The sequence below is a fragment of the Mugil cephalus genome, chromosome 3 (genome assembly GCF_022458985.1).
Source record: "Mugil cephalus isolate CIBA_MC_2020 chromosome 3, CIBA_Mcephalus_1.1, whole genome shotgun sequence".
NCBI classification, from domain to species: Eukaryota; Metazoa; Chordata; class Actinopteri; order Mugiliformes; family Mugilidae; genus Mugil; species Mugil cephalus.
The window spans coordinates 31,543,790-31,563,878 of NC_061772.1; the positions used below are offsets into that span (position 1 = coordinate 31,543,790).

At 45.9% G+C, this 20,089-nt stretch overlaps 1 protein-coding gene across 1 annotated transcript; it reads right to left on the reverse strand.

Moving 5' to 3' along the window:
- Window positions 1-17,765: 17,765 nt before the first annotated feature.
- Window positions 17,766-20,089, reverse strand: cebpa (CCAAT enhancer binding protein alpha). The gene has a single exon (XM_047581020.1). It carries the CDS (start codon window positions 19,899-19,901, stop codon window positions 18,954-18,956), a length of 948 nt encoding a protein of 315 aa, XP_047436976.1. The 5' UTR covers window positions 19,902-20,089; the 3' UTR covers window positions 17,766-18,953.

Genomic DNA, 20,089 nt, shown 5'->3' on the forward strand with positions numbered 1-20,089 from the left:
GTTCCTGCATCTGATTTATCTGACACCTACCAGGAACTGGTTCTGCTGTCTTAAAGGCTCCACTAGGCCCTCCTCTTTACTAGACTGGCTTCAACCAACATGAGTCTGGATCATCCAAGACCTGGGTCAGCTGGTTCAGATGGAGCTTCTAGACCACAGGTGTCAAACATAAAGCCCGTGGGCCAAAAGCAGCCTCCCAGAGGCTCCAATCTGGTCCAAAGCATGAATATGTGAATTAGATTCCACAGAAGAACAATCCAGAGGGGATAGGCCAGAATGATCCAGAGGGGACCACAGAGGCCAGAATGATCCAGAGGGGACCACAGAGACCAGAATGATCCAGAGGGGACCACAGAGACCAGAATGATCCAGAGGGGACCGCAGAGACCTAGTGAGCTCTAACCATGTGACATAAATAAACTTTAAATAGACTTAGACAGACTTTAACTTTAATGAGGGAAATTAACTTTGTTGCACATAAAAGTAAACAACACAAAAAACACAAGAAAGATAAAACAAATGAGATCAAATTAAATAAAAATAAAAAGAAAGAATGTTACTAAAAATTTAAAGAATTAACATTAGGCCCATACACAAGTTGACATAAACAGCGTCCAGGGTGTTCGGCCATTTGATCAGTTGCATAGCAACAGCGGCATCTTGTCGAATGGCGTCTTATTGTACTTGTGAGGGAGGGATGTGAATTCAAACAGAGCATGTCCACCGGTAGAATCTGAATCTGGGCACAGATGTACCGTGGTCCTATGAACCAGGTCTCCAAAGAACTTCTTATGACACACTCCCTCTGGGTCCCATTGAGTCCATCGATCCTGCTGCCGAAGACCTCACAATCCTCTTGAGGACAGGAAACATCTGCACGGTTTCACTCCTGGATTTAACCATCTGTAGAAAGACATCTCTGCATCGTGGGGACACGTGGGACACTGGGACAAAGCTCAATTTGCTAGGAGACTGAAGGTAGGAGACTGAAGGTAGAGGACAGGTAGTCTGGGTAGTCCCAGGCTCTGGTTGCCACAACAACAATTGTAAACATGTCCAGTGTGTGTAGCTACCCTCACGGTGGCAGGAACACACACACACACACACACACACACACACACACACACACACACACACACACACACACACACACACTGTATAGGGGCACATATAGGGGTTACTATATATTTTGAACAGATTGCTAAAAAGGCCGTTTCTCTCTCTGGCCTTCAGGACCGATGACTAAAAGCTCTGTTTTGTCCTGGTTGAGCTGCAGGAAGTTCTCTGTCATCCATGACTTAATATCTAAAATACAGTTTAAAAGGGCATCAATAGGCCCTGTGTCATCAGGAGACACGGCGATGTACAGCTGAGTATCATCAGCATAACTACGAAAGTTGATGCCGTGCCTCCTGATGATGTTCCCAAGAAGAAGCATATAGAGGTTAAAAAGAGTTGGCCCTAAAATTGACCCTTGGGGCACCCCACACTTAATTTTATGCATGTGATGGTTTACTGTATTAAAGGATCCTAAGATCCAGTAAGACCAGGACTTTGAGTCCATGTTACACCTGATCTTTAAAATCTTTAAAAGGGCTGTCCCGGCACTGTGGTTCATCCTAAAACCAGATTGAAATTTCTCAAAAATATTGTTTCTAATCAAGAAATAGTTTACCTGATTAAAAAATTTTAATTCGATTTTTTAAAATTTTACTTAAAAATGGTAAGTTGGATACGGGTCTGTAATTATAAAAAATGGGGTCTAAATTACTCTGCTTAAGAGGCGGCTTCACCACCGCTGCTTTGAAGGCAGTGGGGAAGACGCCCATCTGAAGAGAGCAATATTTAAAATGTGTTCCTCAAAGAACTTATAAAAAGTTCTTAAACGTTCTGTGGGAATTGGGTCTAAAAGGCAGGTTGTGGGTTTCACTTGGGAGAAAACTGGACCAAGCGTCCTCACATCAACCAGGACGTCTGTTGATGTCATGGGAGGTTTTTTAAAATTTGGGTTGGTTAAAATATCGATGGTGGAGAAAAGGAATTTGGGGTTATTTTTATTGTCTTTAATGAGTTTTGAAAAGTATGATACTCTTAGCCTGTTTGACTTCATTGTTGTAGATTTTGAGATGGTTCTGTAATATTTCGAAATGAACTGTTAGTTTGGTTTTTCTCCACTTCCTTTCTGCACTGCTGCATTTCCTTTTCAATTTTTTACAGACATTTCTCCGCGGTGGTGTAGGTTTTGTTCTTATTGTTTTAGTTAAAAGTGGAGTCTTCAGTTTAGTATTAAAATCGTCCACGATAAAATCACAGATTGCTGGTACAATTGCAGCAGGAGTGCTCTGTAAAATCTCAATAAAATGTGCAGCCATTTCAGAAGAAGTACACACAGTAGTGGTCAGACACAGCCAGGTCAACAACAGAGGACACACCAATGGACAAACCATAAGTTATGACCAGATCCAGGGTGTGTCCTCTGTTGTGAGTTGGCTGTGTGACGTGTTGTTTAAAATCCATACAGGATAAAATGTTTAAAAAGTCTCTGGACATTGTGTCCGAAGTTTTATCTACATGCAAATTAAAATCACCAGTTATTAAAATTCTATTGTGAGCAGAGTGTATGATTGATACTAGCTCTGAGAATTCATTTCTAAAACAGGGGGAATGATGGGGTGGTCTGTATGCTGTGATGCAAAGTGTCTGGGGACAAGTAAAAACAAAAGCGTGATATTCAAATGATGAATATTTTTTAAAAGAAATCTCATGTGAGATAAGCGAGTTCTTAATGAATTATGCATTTCCTCCTCCTCTCTTCACTCCCCTAGTTGAAAATAAAGCCTCGGTGAGAATAACTGGTGCATCAGTGCCAGGCCATGTTTCTGTCAGTAGTAAAATGTCAAGATTATCATCTAAAATCAGGTTGTTTATAATAAAAGTTTTGTTTAAAAGAGGACGCACGTTCAGCACGGCCAACTTCATGTCTGTGCTGATTGTGGGTCTGTGCCCGCCCCCGCGGGGTAGTGGCCCAGAGCAGACCCGCGAGACCGCTCCGGTCAGGGGCAGATATAGGGGTTACTATATAGGGGCAGATATAGGGGTTACTATATAGGGGCAGATATAGGGGTTACTATATGTGGCAGATATAGGGGTTACTATATAGGGGCAGATATAGGGGTTACTATATAGGGGCAGATATAGGGGTTACTATAGGGGCAGATATAAGGGGTTACTATATGTGGCAGATATAGGGGTTACTATATAGGGGCAGATATAAGGGGTTACTATATAGGGGCAGATATAGGGGTTACTATATAGGGGCAGATATAGGGGTTACTATATAGGGGCAGATATAAGGGGTTACTAAATGTGGTAGATGTAGGGGTTACTATATAGGGACACATATAGGGGTTACTATATAGGGGCAGATATAAGGGGTTACTAAATGTGGTAGATGTAGGGGTTACTATATAGGGACACATATAGGGGTTACTATATAGGGGCAGATATAAGGGGTTACTAAATGTGGTAGATGCGGTTTCCAATAGCTGGAGCCCTTACGGTTTACAATCGGATTTAATGAAAATTCTAATGATAAGACCCCCACACAAAATCAACATCCTCTGATACGTTTGTTAGTCATAAAAGCTTTTGTCACACACGTCTCAAATCATTATAACATCTAATAAAACCCCCCCCCCACCCCACACACACACATCCGACTTACAAACTGACACACATCGCACACACACACACACACACACACACACACACACACACACACACACACACTCTACCCATTTCGAATAACGCCCAACACTGACCCTCCTCCTACTAACCCTTAAACTGGTTTTGGAAAGAGAGAGAGAGAGAAAACATTTAAACTTTAAGAGTTATGTAGGTGTTTAAGGTTATTTATGTCCTGGACCTCCCTAAAAATGTATGTATATATATATATATAATTTATTTATATATTTATTTATTTATGTATTGTATATTAGTGAGGCCTGGTTTATTTATATATTTATATTTATTTATTTATTTTATATTAGTGAGGCCTGGTTTATTTATATATATATTTATTTATGTATTTTATATTAGTGAGGCCTGGTTTATTTATATATTTATGTATTTATTTATTTATGTATTTTATATTAGTGAGGCCTGGTTTATTTATATATATATTTATTTATGTATTTTATATTAGTGAGGCCTGGTTTATTTATATATTTATGTATTTATATATTTATGTATTTTATATTAGTGAGGCCTGGTTTATTTATATATTTATGTATTTATATATTTATGTATTTTATATTAGTGAGGCCTGGTTTATTTATATATTTATGTATTTATATATTTATGTATTTTTATATTAGTGAGGCCTGGTTTATTTATATATTTATGTATTTATATATTTATGTATTTTTATATTAGTGAGGCCTGGTTTATTTTGGAGTGTAGGATGGAACCAGATGGAATTTTAAAGGAATTTAAAAACAACCCAGTCTGTTGACAGTGGTTACCATGGAGACCGAGACTCAGCTGATTCAGCAGGAAGATGATGTAGGTCAAAGGTCAGAGTTCCTCCCCTCATACTCCTCCTCCTCTCCTCCTTCTCCTCCTCCTCCTCCTCCTCCTCTCCTCCTCCTGCTCCTTCTCCTCCTCTCCTCCTCCTCCTCCTCCTCCTCCTCTCCTCCTTCTCCTCCTCCTCCTCTCCTCTCCTCTCTCCTCCTCCTCCTCCTCCTTCTCCTCCTCCTCTCCTCCTCCTCCTCCTCCTTCTCTCCTTCTCCTGCTCCTTCTCCTCCTCCTCCTCCTCCTCCTCCTCTCCTCCTCCTGCTCCTTCTCCTCCTTCTCCTCCTCCTCTCCTCCTCTCCTCCTCTCCTTCGCCTCCTGCTGACTGTGTGCTCCATGGCAGACCTCCCAGAACCTCCACCTCCTGAGTCTGGCTCCGTCCCAGAGAGACGAGGAGGCACGGCTGTCCTCCTCCTGGCACCTCCTGTGCTCCTGGTCCCAGCGTCAGGGAGGAGGAGGTGTCTGGTTAAACCTCGCTGTGGTTGAACTCCGGCTCCCTGTAGACCTGGTCCTGTTGTTTCAAGAAAACCTCAGAGTTTACACACTCCAGCAGTTTCTCCTCCTCAGGCCTCAGACCTCCCTCACAGCCGGGCTCCTCCAACCACCACCACCACCACCTAGCAGGCTGGCAGGAGGAGGCCCCGAGGAGGAGGTTTAGGAGGAGGAGGAGGAGGAGGAGGAGAGTAAAGGAGAGGAGAGGAGGTCCTGAGGAGGAGGAGGAGGAGGAGGTTCTGAGGAGGAGGCTCGGAGGAGGAGGAGGCTCTATTTTTCCAGCCAGTCTATTCTGGGCCCCCCCCCCCCCCCCCCCAGAGACTCAGAGTAAACAGTCTCAACAATGTGTCGGCGTCTCCGTCCACGCTGGACTGGACCGACCGGTCTGGGACCCAGACCTCAGGAATCCTGGGGAGGGGGGGCGGGGTAGACCTGGTGGTGCTGGAAATGACAGGGTTGGACTGGACGCTCTGCTGGGGGCTGGGAGGGAGACGGGAGGAGACGGGAGGAGACGGGGGGACACTGGAGGACACAAGTTTAAATCTGGTCTCAGGGCTGAAGGTGATCTGATGTCGAACTAAAACCTCAATGTATGAGGGCACAGAGCGAAGCTACATGTTGGTGCAGCTACGTGCAGATGTGTGTAGCTATGTGTAGCTACGTGTAGCTTGGTGTAGATGTGTGTAGCTACGTGTGTGTAGCTATGTGTAGCTTGGTGTAGATGTGTGTAGCTACGTGTAGCTATGTGTAGCTACGTGTAGCTTGGTGTAGATGCGTGTAGCTATGTGTAGCTACGTGTAGCTTGGTGTAGATGCGTGTAGCTATGTGTAGCTTGGTGTAGATGTGTGTAGCTACGTGTAGCTATGTGTAGCTACGTGTAGCTTGGTGTAGATGCGTGTAGCTTGGTGTAGATGTGTGTAGCTACGTGTAGCTATGTGTAGCTACGTGTAGCTTGGTGTAGATGCGTGTAGCTATGTGTAGCTATGTGTAGCTTGGTGCAGATGTGTGTAGCTATGTGTAGCTTGGTGTAGATGTGTGTAGCTACGTGTAGCTATGTGTAGCTACGTGTAGCTTGGTGTAGATGCGTGTAGCTTGGTGCAGATGTGTGTAGCTATGTGTAGCTTGGTGCAGATGTGTGTAGCTATGTGTAGCTACGTGCAGCTTAGTGTAGATGTGTGTAGCTATGTGTAGCTACGTGTAGCTTGGTGTAGATGCGTGTAGCTTGGTGCAGATGTGTGTAGCTATGTGTAGCTACGTGTAGCTTGGTGTAGATGTGTCTCCTGAGGACAGAGCCCTGATGCAGAGTGTTGTTGCTGTGGGGGACGAGCTGCTGCAGATCCTGTCCTGTCTTGCAGAGAGTGGGTGTGTGATGAATGAAGCTGTGGTTAACTCAACATTATTACAGCATTCACAGAAACATTCCTCCACAGTCTCAGGTTTCACTCCGATTTCAAACCTTCAGCTACAAGTGTTTCTGTTTCAGACGTCCTCCAACAGCTCGTCTCAAAATATGAAGACGACAACTGTCAAACAATTAACATGTTTAATCAGATTAATCTCAGGATTTCTGTGGATTAATTCTGATTATTCAGATTAAGTCCCTGTTGCTACGGAGACAAACTAACTTGTTGACATTGTCCAACCAGAGGAGAGCTGACGCTTCTTATTGAGAACAGTGTCTCCCAGTGAACAGTGGCTGCAGGAGTGGACACATATTAGCAGCAGCATTGGCAGCTTGTCTTTGTCTTGGTTTGTCTTGGTTTGTCTCCAGCTGTTAGCCGCGTTAGCCCAAGTGCTAGCAGAATCCCCGGCTAACGTATGCTTGGCTTGGTTCATGTGCTGTTTGAAGCTGGAAAGAAAACTCCTTCCTGCAGAGTGTGATGATACTTTATGTGTCTCCACTGGTCCCTCTTGGTGTCTTTGTCCTCAAATGTCCCATGGAGAGGACCAACATGCTGTTTAGCGTCTTCCATCTTTATGGGTTGGTTCTGCTGCCTGTCACTACCGGATCAGCTGGTGCTAACGCTAACGCTACTTGGACAAACTGGGACACGTTCACAGTCGTTCTGCTGCAGATGCTTCATTAATCACATTCATCAGGATGATGGTTAATTAATATTAACGAGTTCACTTTGACAGCTCTAGTTAAATATGAAGACTTTAAAGTCGTCTCTGTCGCTGAAACACTCAACGTTCTCTAAACGATGTGGACATGTCTGAGGCCGAATGTCTTGTGGCTTCTTGTTGTGGACTGGAGTAGGTCTGGGGATGTCCAGAGACGGAGATTGGACGTCTCTTAACGTCCACACAGGGTCCAGCTGATACCCCTTAGATCTCCAGAACTTTAATCCTAGATGGTAGCAGAGCATTAGCAGGTCTGTGGAGGTTACAGGCTTCCTGTGTCCTGATGCTAAGCTAGGCTAAAGCTCTTCTAAAAGCTTCTCTCTTGTTGTTGTTTGAGTTTATTTACGTCTGAATGGGAAGAATTCGTCCAGACTCAACTGTTGTTCTTGTTCTGCTCCTGATGACAGGGAGCGTTGGCACAGTTTACGTTCTGGAGTTCATCCAACTTCATCCGTCTCCGTCTCCGTCTCTGAGGACAAGAACTCTAGTCAGACATTCATCTGCATCTCACTGGGATAAAACCAAGCTACATCCATACATGGATCTGTTGTATATAGGCTCATTTTATTTGTTTACTGTATTTTTCTCACAATGTCTGTTTCGGGTCTGTTTTTATCTTGTTTTTTTTTTTTTGCATTTGTTGATTTAGATTTTTAACAATCTTATTATTTATGTTTTGCATCAGTTTGACCTCAGTCAATGTTTAACGTCACTAAATAAACTAAATTAACTTTCTTTTTTGCTTCATATTTAATGGCTCTTCTTAATGTAATGAGGAAACAATTAGATTTAAATTGCTAGAGTCAAACAGACCCCAAGGATAAAAAGTGTTAGTAAATTAGAAGATAATAGAAGATTTAATCTGCTTATTCTTATGTATGGGAAAGTGAAAATTTACGCACATATATATGTATATATATGATCCACATGTGCAGGGAACCAGCCAATGACATCACAGGAGCTCCAGCAGCAGTGGTCAAACCAAACTGGTGTCCAGTGTTCCAGCCTCACTGTACGTGGTGGACGTTTAGATCATGGCTTAAGGTCCTACAAGGCTGTGAAGAAGCCCCTGATCAATGAGAGACAGAGGTTAGACCCAAGAACACAAGGACTGGACAGTCAGGACCTGGAAGAAGATTCTGTGGTCAGATGAGTCCAGTTTCCAGCTTTATCTTCCTCCTGCTAATGTTCTGCTACGCAGAAGGCCAGGCCAAGCATCATCTCCAGCATGGACAGTAGCTACTGTCAGACATGGTGGAGGCAGCATCAGGCTTTGATGCATGATGCTGCTGGTGCTGCTCATCTCACTGTCTGTCATCACACATTCAGCTCGTTCTCCAAACCCACATGGTCCCTTCTGCACGTGCTCTGTTGTGTCCAGGTCCAAACTGGATGTTTCTACCAGATAAAGCCCCTTGACTCACATCCAGGACCAGTAGAACCTGATCCAGGACCAGCAGAACCAGGCTGCAGGAGCACAGGATCCAGGACCAGTAGAACCTGAACCAGGATCCAGGACCAGTAGAACCTGGCTGCAGGAGCACAGGATCCAGGACCAGTAGAACCTGAACCAGGATCCAGGACCAGTAGAACCTGGCTGCAGGAGCACAGGATCCAGGACCAGTAGAACCAGGCTGCAGGAGCACAGGATCCAGGACCAGTAGAACCAGGCTGCAGGAGCACAGGATCCAGGTCTTAGAGTGGCCCCTGAATGAGCCCATTGTAAATCTGTGGTGGATTATGAAAAGGTCTGTTTCAAAGAGCAAACCAACGAATTTAGAATTAAAAGTAGTAACTGTTTTTTATGCTCTTTTTTCTGATTATTTCCTTCTCCTTGTCTTTTGTCTTCATATTTACCGACTTGTTTCTGGTTGTTTCGTTGCCTAGCAACCACCTCTGGGATGTCTGACTGAGGTTCTAATCCTAAACACACCGCGCTGTGTTTACGTGGAATGAGCTCAGGTAATCACACTTAGCTTCATTCGTCCACGCCCAGCCAATCCAGACGCAGGGCGGCGCCTTAATCCACCAATTATCCACCTGTCTCCAATCAACCCCCCCCCCCACCCCACACACACACACACACACACACACACACACACAGTCTGAGGGAGGACGTACACTGCAAAGACTCAACATAGAAAACTACAATTTAAACTCATTTCAGTTTGGGGGCCGGGTTTTAATGCAAAGAAGAACATTATGAACGTGTTTCCACTTTATTAACTGAACTATCATAAAACATTTAATGTTTCTAAAGACAGAAGTGAGTGTGTCAGTGTCGTGTTCAACTTTAAAACTAAAACTGTGTGAACCCTTGGCAGTAACAGATACTGCTAATGGAAACGTTCCTGTTAATGGCTCAATGTAATTTTGCACTTTGTAAATTATTCTGTGGCCAGATCAGATCCTCTGGAGGCCACTTCTGGCCCACGGGCCGTATGTTTGACACCTGACGTCTATAGATAGATAGATAGATAGATAGATAGATAGATAGATAGATAGATAGATAGATAGATAGATGGATGGATAGATAGATAGATAGATAGATAGATAGATAGATAGATAGATAGATAGATAGATAGATAGATAGATAGATGGATGGAGGTGGTCGACTCAGAGAAATATCATAAATTCTGTGGTTGGTGTCGGGGCTCAAACATGTTGTAAAGAATAACAGAGGGAGGATGGAGGGAGGATGGAGGAGGTCTGGGCTGATGCCATGTTTGTGTGTTGGTACATTCCTGGTGAGTGTTTTCTCTCTCCATCGTCCTGGGGGGGGGGGGGGGGGGGGGGGGGGGGGGCTACAACAACCAAACAACTGTTGTTTTCTTTTCTTTCTTTATATTGTCCTCCTCTTCTTCCTCCACCTCCTCCTGCTGTTTCTCCTCCTCCTCGTCTCTCTCCTCCACTTTCTCTTTCTCCTCCTCCTCTCCCTCCTCCTCCCCCTCCTCCTCCCCTCCTCCCCCCCTGTGTTTTTCTAAAGGAGCCTCCCTGCCAAGAGCTGAAACAATAGCAGATCTCTGTGAGCCTCCCCGGCTTTAAACAAATCCATCAATCACACTGAGACTTTTCTCTGGTTTAACTCTTCATGTGAAGACGCTGCTGGACTCCCAGCTCTGGACCGGACCCCCCCCGACCCCCGCCCCCCACCCCCCCCGCCCCTCTGGACCAGACCCAGAAAGTCTTTTAAAGACACCCCCCCCCCCCTTAGAGGATGAAACTAAACCCTCTCCACACTCGATCCTCGTGAAGCTGAAGACTGACATCAATCTGATTAACCCGGTTTAGCCTGGTTTAACCCGGTTTAACCCAGTTCATCCTGGTTTAACCTGGTCTAGACTGGTTTAACCTGGTCTAAACTGGTTTAACCTGGTCTAAACTGGTTTAAACTGGTTTAAACTGTTCCTATCTATTTAGAATCTATTTTAAACCAGTTTAAACCTGGTTTAGCTCAGATTAATCTCAGTCTTCAGCTTTAAACCGATTTACAGAGCTAACACTGAGCTAACGGTGAGCTATCCTCAAGCTAACCTCATGCTAACAGTGTGCTAACATCATGCTAACAGTGAGCTCAAACTGAACTGACGTAATGCTAACAGTGAGCTAACAGGCGAGTCTGGCCCCACCCAGACCTCCAGGTCAGGACGACTGGACTCTGCCCCCCCCATGCAAACAGCGAGAGGACACTCCTCTGCTCTGAAGGACTTTAACCGTAGACTTGGAGGGGGGAGGAGTGTGTGGTTAACGAGAGCCCCCTCCCTGTGTAAACTCTCCAGGTGAACTCTGGACACCTGGACACCAGCTGATCAACACCTCCATGATTCACCGTCCAAAGATCCTCTGAGTGGAGCGGTGCTCACACCGCCACTCCACTCTACCCCCCCACGACTCGGACTCTCTGCTTTTAGGTTTCAGTCTGTAAAAGTAAAATTAAATATTCATCTTGGACCGGAGAGAGAGGCTGTGATGTCACAGGAACTTCCTGTTTCTGCAGAAACCGTTTGTTTGTTGTTTTGTTTTTTTCGGACTAAAGAAACAAGAAGTTTCAATGTGAATCATTCTTCATGTTAGATCGGAGACATCTGAACCGTCCATGGACTCAGAGGACAAACAGAAGCTAACGTCCCTCAGACCACAGACCTAAGACCAGCTCCTTCTCCCCCTCCTCCCCCTCCTCCTGCTCCTCCTGCTCCTCCTCCTGTCTTCATGGGAACCCAGAGTTTGGTTTTGCAGACTTGTTGCTGACTCATGACTGATCTACCGCAGTGACCTGTCAGCCCCGCTGCATGCTGGGATACCTCCACTTAAACTCAGCTTCCTCATTTGATCAGAGAAAAGCTGCTCAGTCATTTCACTTCTTAATAATAACAATCATACATTTTATTTACAGGCGCCTTTTAAAAGAGGCAAGGACAAAGTGAGACAGGGTTTAAAACACACAAAAACAAAAAACAAAGAATAAGACACTGCAGAGAGAAAAAGACAAAAGATTTGGTGATAAAAAATAAAAACATCCAGACAGAGAGTAGCAGTCAGGCTGGTAGGAGGACAGGAGGGTTTAGAGACAATGATGATGATGAAGATGAAGATGATGATGATGATGATGATGATGATGATGATGATGAAGACGATGGAACAAGGACTAACAGACTCCAGGACAGATTTAACCCACATACAATAATCACAGCGCTAACTTTAGACTTTATAGTAGATTTAGATTTAAATCATCATCAGGACAAACACAGTTTAGTGGAACATCCACACAGAAGAATGTCAGTAGGACAACAGACAGGTCGCTGCTTGTGACTTGAGTCTTGATTTGAGACCAGAATAAAGACTAGTTCGTGTTGACCTGTTGGTCGCAGGTCTCTCCTGGTTCCTGGTTCCTGGTTCCTGGTAGGTTCCAGATCCCACATCTCTGAAATAACTTTAATGTGCTGGAGAGACAGAGGAGCATTGGAGGGGAGTGGAAACCTGGCAGGGCCTGGAGCTGGACCCTGAAGGCATCGCGAGGCGTTCAGGGTAATGCTGCGATGGTATCAGTGAAGTGGGTCTCTGGTGGACCGGCGGCTCCGGCTGTTCTTCCCACACTTTCTGGTCTGGGCTGGAGGACTGGGGGTGGTTTCCCTCCCCGGCCTCCAGCCAGAGGCCTCGCAGGAGCACAAATGAGCCGTGGAGCCGAGCGAGAGCCAGAGGCTGGTCACAACGCTGTGAATTATTAACGCCCAGGACGAGTGTGCAGGAACAGTCGCTGCAGCAGTTATCAGATTCAGGTCGGAGCTGGAGCTGCACTCAAATACTAAACATCTATTCACCCGTCCAGCTCTCAGTTTGTTCTGGAAAACCTCCAAACACGTTGTGAGCAGAGCAACTCTGGGTGTTTATTTAGTCTGAGGCCTGGAGGAGGCCAGGAACGTGAAGGAAAACAGCAGTTAGCATCAGGAACGTCAGCATTGTTCTGTTTGTTTGTTGGTTCTGAGGTGGAATCAGGTTTTTGTTAGAGTCTTTCTTAATGAGACATGGATTTAACACCTAACACCGTCACAGTCACCAGACTCTGAAGAAGCTTTGCTCAGATAGCCTGGTAATGCTAACAGCTAAAGCTAACCCACATCTTCTCCTCCTCTCCCGTCTATTTACAGGTCACATCAGGTCAAACTTCATTATCATCAGGTCAAGAGCAAAGTTCACAAGTTGGACTCTTTGACTGAAATGCATTCTGGGATACCTGGCTGTACCGAGTCCACGCACGGCGATGCTGAGTCTTTGGTATAAGAATGTATATAAGAATAAAAATAATAAGTTTTTATTGTCACTGAAATACAGTTCATCAGCTCTTTGGTTGGTGACAACAAACAGAAACTACAGCAGCGATACACAATAACAGTACAGCACCAGTTTCTGGTCCAGGCAGAGTTTAAATGAAAACCTCAAACTTCCTCCAGTCTCTTAGAACCTAAGAAGAGACTCAGATGAATGAATCTTCTCTGAACTCTTTTCCTTTGGATATAAACTCTGACCTGGAGGACGGATGATAAATAGAGCAGTGGTTGGGTTAGGATGGTCCAACATGATGATGAGGTTGATACAGAACTCGCACACAACACGACTGCTTTGATGAAAGAAGGACAAACCACCAGAAACACGTTTGACAAACGGTGAAGGGACTAGATGAGGACCCGCTAGTCTGGACTTTATTTGTTGTAACATGTTGGAACTTGTTGGTGTCGACTTGGACTCACTGGTTCCTGGTTCTTGTCAAAGAACTGATACTCTGATGGATCCAGACTCCAGGGTTCATAGATCCTGCAGCAGCTTTCCAGACCGGAGCTGTCCAGGTGGAGAGGAGGGCGTGACCACAGAAAGAGATCTGAACCGAGTCTGAAAAGAAAAGAAAAGAAAAGAAAAGAAAAGAAAAGAAAAGAAAAGAAAAGAAAAGAAAAGAAAAATGGAGAGTCAACCTGAAACTGCTGCAGGATGAAAAGACGGAGAAGAACCTTGTAGTTTCGTATTATTCTACGTCTCTACCCGGAAGTGAATCCATATCGGTTTCAGACTAACCTCTGCGTCCTGGTCGGTTCCAGAGGTTTGTGGCGTCTCCTCATCTTTCATGTGTGTTTGATTTCTAAATCCAGAGCTGGAGCTTCTGTCCTGATCTGGGCTCAGATTTATCACCAGAGGACGAAGGAGACAGAGGAGATTTAAGAGATGAACCAGAGGATTTTATGAATTGATCTTTTTAAATCAAGATCAGATTTTAACCTCTAGCTCTCGGTCATCGAAACGAGGACAACTCAAAGACACGTCTGGTTGTTTCATCTTTGGTTTTATTGGATCTGCAGTTTTGTTTTTCATTTCATCTGAATGAAAGAATCTTTTTTATTCTGCGCTAATAAAATGTGGACTGTGAGAACGTCTCCAGACCAGAAGAAGGAGGACGTCACCGGAGGGTTACTGGGGTTCACACGCTTCTCAATCATCAATAATCTACCAAGGAGTTAGCTAGCTGTAGCTGCTAATCCACATGAACCCTAGAGGACAGCGTGACGAATGGACTGGACAGACAGGACAGGGAGGACAGAAGACACGGGGACACATGTGTGAGACGACTGGTCCATTCTGGGAACAAGCTGTCGGACCGAAGAGTCTCTCGGTCGACTCGATGAAAAGAGCCGGTTAATGTTTGACTGAGGCCAAACAGAGCAGGCAGATAGACACACTCTCCACACAACGAGTCAATGAGACGACAAACAGTCTGAAAATAAGCTCCGGCTAAACCTGGACCTTTACACCGACCCCTGATCCTGGAGGACATTCACCATCACGTTATAGTTCACCCACTGCTCTCAGGTCAGGATCTTTACTGAAGTCCTCCTCCGTCCATCTCCTGCACTGACAGTAAAAATAAAAGCATGACATGAACCTAAATACATAAAAGTGGATTTATTTGAGGTTTGTCTTCAGACTAAAGAGCTGGCTGCTTCTCTGCGTAGCATCCTGCAGCCAACTCCCTCCGTCCTGAACGTAGGAACGACGGAGATTTGTCAGCAGTAAATCTGAGATGAGAATCACTCAGTGGACCGTGTGAGAGGATTATTAACGCTGAAGTCAGGCCAGCGAGGACACGGAGACGCAGCCAGCGCAGGGTTGGACGTAATAAAATGGAAATAAAACAGAAAAGAGGGAAAGAAAAGCGGAGGATGAGTTCCAGCCGCTAACACGCTAATGTCTTCCATCCACAGGAAGAGTGTGCAGCCAGAAGAGACAGATCCTCCCTCGGCCTCGGCCAAGCGCCTAATAAAAGGCCGGTGTGTCTTCAAGGAGACGCCTCCAGAAAGGAGGACGGCTGAGTGTTGAACTTGGGGGACGTATCTTCATGTCTTCCAGCAGGTTGAAGCTGCTCCGTTTGATCAGCTCCATCAGGATCAGCGCTATTGGCCCAGAGTCTGGGCACATACAAGGAATCTGACTCTGGTCACTTTGTTCCCTCGTCCAGAAACTGGAACTTAAACAAGAGTCAGAGGACGAGCGACGGCGCTGATGGAGACGCTCAAACTGGACTCTGAGTATCACTGGAAGACGAGAGGAAGTAAAGAGGTCGGAGAACTAGGTCTTTAGCTTCAGCTTCAGCTTCACTTTTAACTTCAGCTTCAGCTTCACTTTTAGCTTCAGCTTCAGCTTCACTTTTAGCTTCAGCTTCAGCTTCAGCTTCAGCTTCACCTTTAGCTTTAACTTTAACTTTAACTTCAGCTTCAGCTTCAGCTTCACTTTTAGCTTCAGCTTCAGCTTCAGCTTCACCTTTAGCTTTAACTTTAACTTCAGCTTCAGCTTCAGCTTCACTTTTAGCTTCAGCTTCAGCTTCACCTTTAGCTTTAACTTTAACTTCAGCTTCAGCTTTAGCTTTAGCTTTAACTTTAACTTCAGCTTTAGCTTTAGCTTTAGCTTTAGCTTCAGCTTCAGCTTTAGCTTTAGCTTTAGCAGCGTAGGTCAGGTCTTGGAGCTAAGCTAACAGTTTGCTAATATCATCCTGACCCAAGGGATTTATTTAAAGATATAATTACACATTCTCGTTTTATCTGGTCTCATGCTGGGTCCAAAGCCAAAGATTAAAAATGGGTTTTAAGACAAGGTGTCCCTCCATGTCCTCCACGTCCGTCCATGTCCTCCATGTCCTCCATGTCCGTCCAGGTCGTCCACGTCCCTCCACGTCCGTCCATGTCCGTCCATGTCCTCCATGTCCCTCCATGTCAGTCCACGTCCCTCCATGTCCATCCATGTCCTCCCATGTCAGTCCACGTCCCTCCATGTCCGTCCATGTCTGTCCACGTCCCCCCACGTCCCCCCACGTCCCTCCATGTCCGTCCATGTCCTCCATGATGCATTGACATGTTTCATGCTGCAGCCGTCGTATTTCATTCAGGAACATGTGGAAGTCATCACGCTCTCTGCCAGCTCTCAGCTCCTTTTCCTGCTGGCTCCTCTCACTTTCTTCTCCTCACGTTGTTTTTTTGTTTTTCCAGTTCCCAGCTGAGCAGAAACAAGCTGCCGAGTCCGTTCCGCCTGCTCCTAATAAAACACAAAACTGCTTTCAGGGATCAGCTCTCATTCGTTGTGTTTACATGTTCAGCGTTAGCAGCAGCTGAAACGCTCATAAGGAGGTAATGTGGACGAATGGAGACGCTTCGCTTCCAGCAGGTTAAAGCTGCTCGGTTTGATCTGGTTCATCAGACCCAGAACCAGAACTAGGATCAGGATCAGGATCAGGATCAGGATCAGCTTTATTGGCAAAGCATTTGTGTTCATACAAGGAATCTGACTCCGGCCTCTTTTTCTGTCTTGTACAAAAGCACAGAAGTTAAATAAGAGTAAAAATAAAACTGTACAGAATAAACTAGACATGTACATGTACAACAGGAGCGAACAGCATTGAGCCCATCACTCTCTGCTTCATTTAAATAATCAGACAGAACCCTCCAGTACCAAACGGGTCCTTATGAACCTGAACCAGAACCAGAACCAGAACCAGCTCCGTCCAGATTTAATCTGATCCAGAGAATAAACACTGTGTTCATTAACAGCAAATTCATACATACATTTCTCTGTGAGCTAATTGCAAACCAATGTATTGTTGTTTTGTTTTTGTAACGTATTTAAGGTGGTATTTAAGGTGGTATTTAAGGTGATTATCCCGTCTGCTACTGTTAAGCTGAAGAAATATTCCACATAGCTCTAGTCTGTGTTAAATTAATTATACTAACCCTAATAAAATTACAGCAACATGAACTTTGCCTGATTTGAAAAGTTAAAATGTTTAATCAACAAGAATATTTGTGTTTGTGAATCCAGGAGGATTTAAATATTCTCCTTCACAGTGAACACGGACCCTCCTCCAACAGTCACATGACGACTACGATTTGATTCATTTGATTCATTGAGGTGTGTGGATCATCACAGCTGCTTCAATAATAAGATGAATAAATGTGTCTGTCATTAGCATCATTAGCATTCTGTAGCAGCTAGCGTTAGCTCCAGTTGAACTGAATGCACCACACATATGAACACAGGTTCAGGTCTTATCAGAACGTTCAGCCTGAGGAACCCGGGACGTGTTCCCTGTTCTTTCTCATGACCTTTGACGTCAGGTTCTCTGTTCATTCTTTCAGGTCAGATGTTGTGGTGAATCAGCTGTTGTGACCCAGTTGAGCTGATTATTGCTGATGGATTAAATGTGATCATAAAGACGGACTGTGAGACTCGCTGCTGATCGGTTTATTTACCACCACGGTCTTCACCGGGTTCTCCCGTAGAGACGGAGCCATTCTCAGATTGTTCCTGGTAAACGTGTTGGTTGTGGTTCTGACGTTAATGATGTAAATGGAAAGAAACTGTGACTAAGCTTTAATAACCTGCAGCCTCACATGTGAGAGAAACTGGAACCAACTTCAGGTGGAACCTGGATTGTTTCCTGTCTGTTCTGTGAAATCTGTTTGAGGGAAATGTTTTATTTTGTGTAAATATCACAGCGCCCCCTATGGGCTGGAGAAGAGGTGCAATGAATACAGAAAGCAGTAGAGTTGGATAAAAGAGTTCTTTTTATTATACTACTTCAGATTTTTGGTATCATATATATTTATTCATATATATATTTATATATACGTGTATTTTACAATTGAGACGTACGTTTCAATCACACATGGTTTAATGTCCGCTGGTAAAAAACAACAACAACAACAACGACAACAAAGTGCTTCCTCCTTCCTCGCTGACTCACGCCTCTGAGATGTGTCTCAAGCCATCAGCCGGAGGTCAGAGGTCATCTCAGAGGATCAGAAGGCACTATGAGCAGCGGAGAGGAAGAGACACGTTGCATAGGAACCCTGTTCACATTTCTCTTTGTTTTCTGATCAGTACCCATCATGTGTTCGACTAATAGTGCATAAAGAGCTGCTGCAGATCCAGCTCTCTGCAGCAGTACCACAGGTTCAACTCCCGTCAGAGTCCGAGTCCGAGTCTTTACTTTGGGTTTTACTTTGGCCTCAAGTCAGGAGTCTCCACCAGGAGCTTTTCTGCTTTTAATTCATGATTGAAAGTGATATTTTCTACGTTTTTAAACGTGGAGACGCGTGGGCTGCAGCTGACAGCATCGACTAATTAAAGGTGAATGACTTTGTTTTTTGTTTCTGTCAGGGATGGAGGTGAGTTTCTAAAGAGCTGCTCACAGACAGACACATGCAGGAAGCAGTTTACACATCTCACAGAACGAGTTCATCCAGAGGCGTAACTTGTACAAAACAACAAAAGAATGAAGGAAACAGGAGCAGAGCTTTTCATCGCCACCGTGCCTTCCTTAGCTGCACTGATGTGAGCTGAGTGCTGGGACACTCAGTCTGTTCCAGAATAAGGCACCAAGACGACCTTCAGTCGGAGATCTGCAGGGAACGAGCTTATCGGCTTTTGCACAAAGTTTAAAAAGGCACATGAACACATGAAAACTACAGAGTGACTGAGTCCTGGAGGTCCAGTCAGAGATGAATTCACCTGCTTCCAGTTCTGCAGAAAAGTCCTGAAACAATAAAAAACCAAAGTGGCTTCAAGTTTATTTTCTAACAAATGAAACGTTTTCTGCACTTTGGTTTGAGACAAGTTTTTAGAGAGAGTGAGAGTTAGAAGCCAGGTGGTTTTGCAGTGACCCGCTCAGCTGCCTCTGTCCGGGTGAATAAATCCAGCATGTCCGGTCCGACCCGGTCTGGATCAGTAGTCTCTCAGCTGCCCATGGGCTTGAACGACCCGTCCGGCAGCTGTCTGAAGATGCCCCGTAACGTGTCCAGCTCTCGGGTCAGGTGCTCCACCCTCCTCCGCAGCCTCTCGTTGTCGGTGGTCAGCTCCACCACCTTCTGCTGCGTCTCCATGTTGCGCATCTTGGCCTTGTCTCTGCTCTTGCGCACGGCCACATTGTTGCGCTCGCGCCTCAGCCGGTACTCCGGGCTGCTCTTGTCGACGTGCTTCTTGGATTTCCCTCCTCCTCCTCCGCCCCGTTGCTGCTCCAGGAGCTTCAGGCCGCCCTGCTGCGGGTGCTGGTGCGGGTGTTGGTGCTGGTGGTGGTGCTGGTGCGGGCTGGGCACCGGGGTCGGCGGAGGGGTCGGGTGTCCCGGCTGGAGGTGCATGGTGGTCTGCGCGCAGTGCGCAATCTGGTACTGGAGGTGCGGCATCTGCTGCTGCTGCTGCTGCTGCTGCTGCTGAGAATGCTGCTGGGAATGCTGGGAGTACTGCTGGGAATGCGGGTGCGGGTGGTGGTAGGTGGGGGGCATTCCCGGGTTCATGTCCTCCTCGTCCCGGGGCTCCTGCTTGATGGCCACCGGCCGGATGCGCGGCGGGTTGTGCTCGTAGAGCGGCTCCAGCTTGGACTCCATGTAGTTGGACATGTAGAGCTGCTGGGGTCCGGGGCCGCACGGCACCGAGTCGTACTCCCCGTTCATCATCTTGAGCTTGTCCTGCCGGGAGCTGTGGTGGAACAGGTCGGCCAGGAAGTCGTCGTTGAAAGCAGACGGGTCGATGTAGGCGCTCAGGTCGATGGACGTCTCGCTGTCTCCGATCTCTCCGCCGAGGTCAGCCGGGTCTCTGTAGCCGGAGGGTGGCTGCTGCTGCTGGCCGTGGTTCAGGCTGCTCATCGGGGGCCGGGGCGCGACCTCGTACAAGTTAGACAGCTCCATGGAGAATCTAAACCCGGGCGGACATGGCGACGAGCTCCGGGAATCCAGTTTGCGCAGAGTCGGGTCTTCAGGTGAGAGTTCAGGCTGCAGACATGCGCTGAGAGAAGCGGCTTCAGAGTCCTCCTGGTCCCTCCTGGTTCCTCCTGGTCCCTCCTGGTTCCTCCTGCTCAGTGAACTCCGAGCTGTCA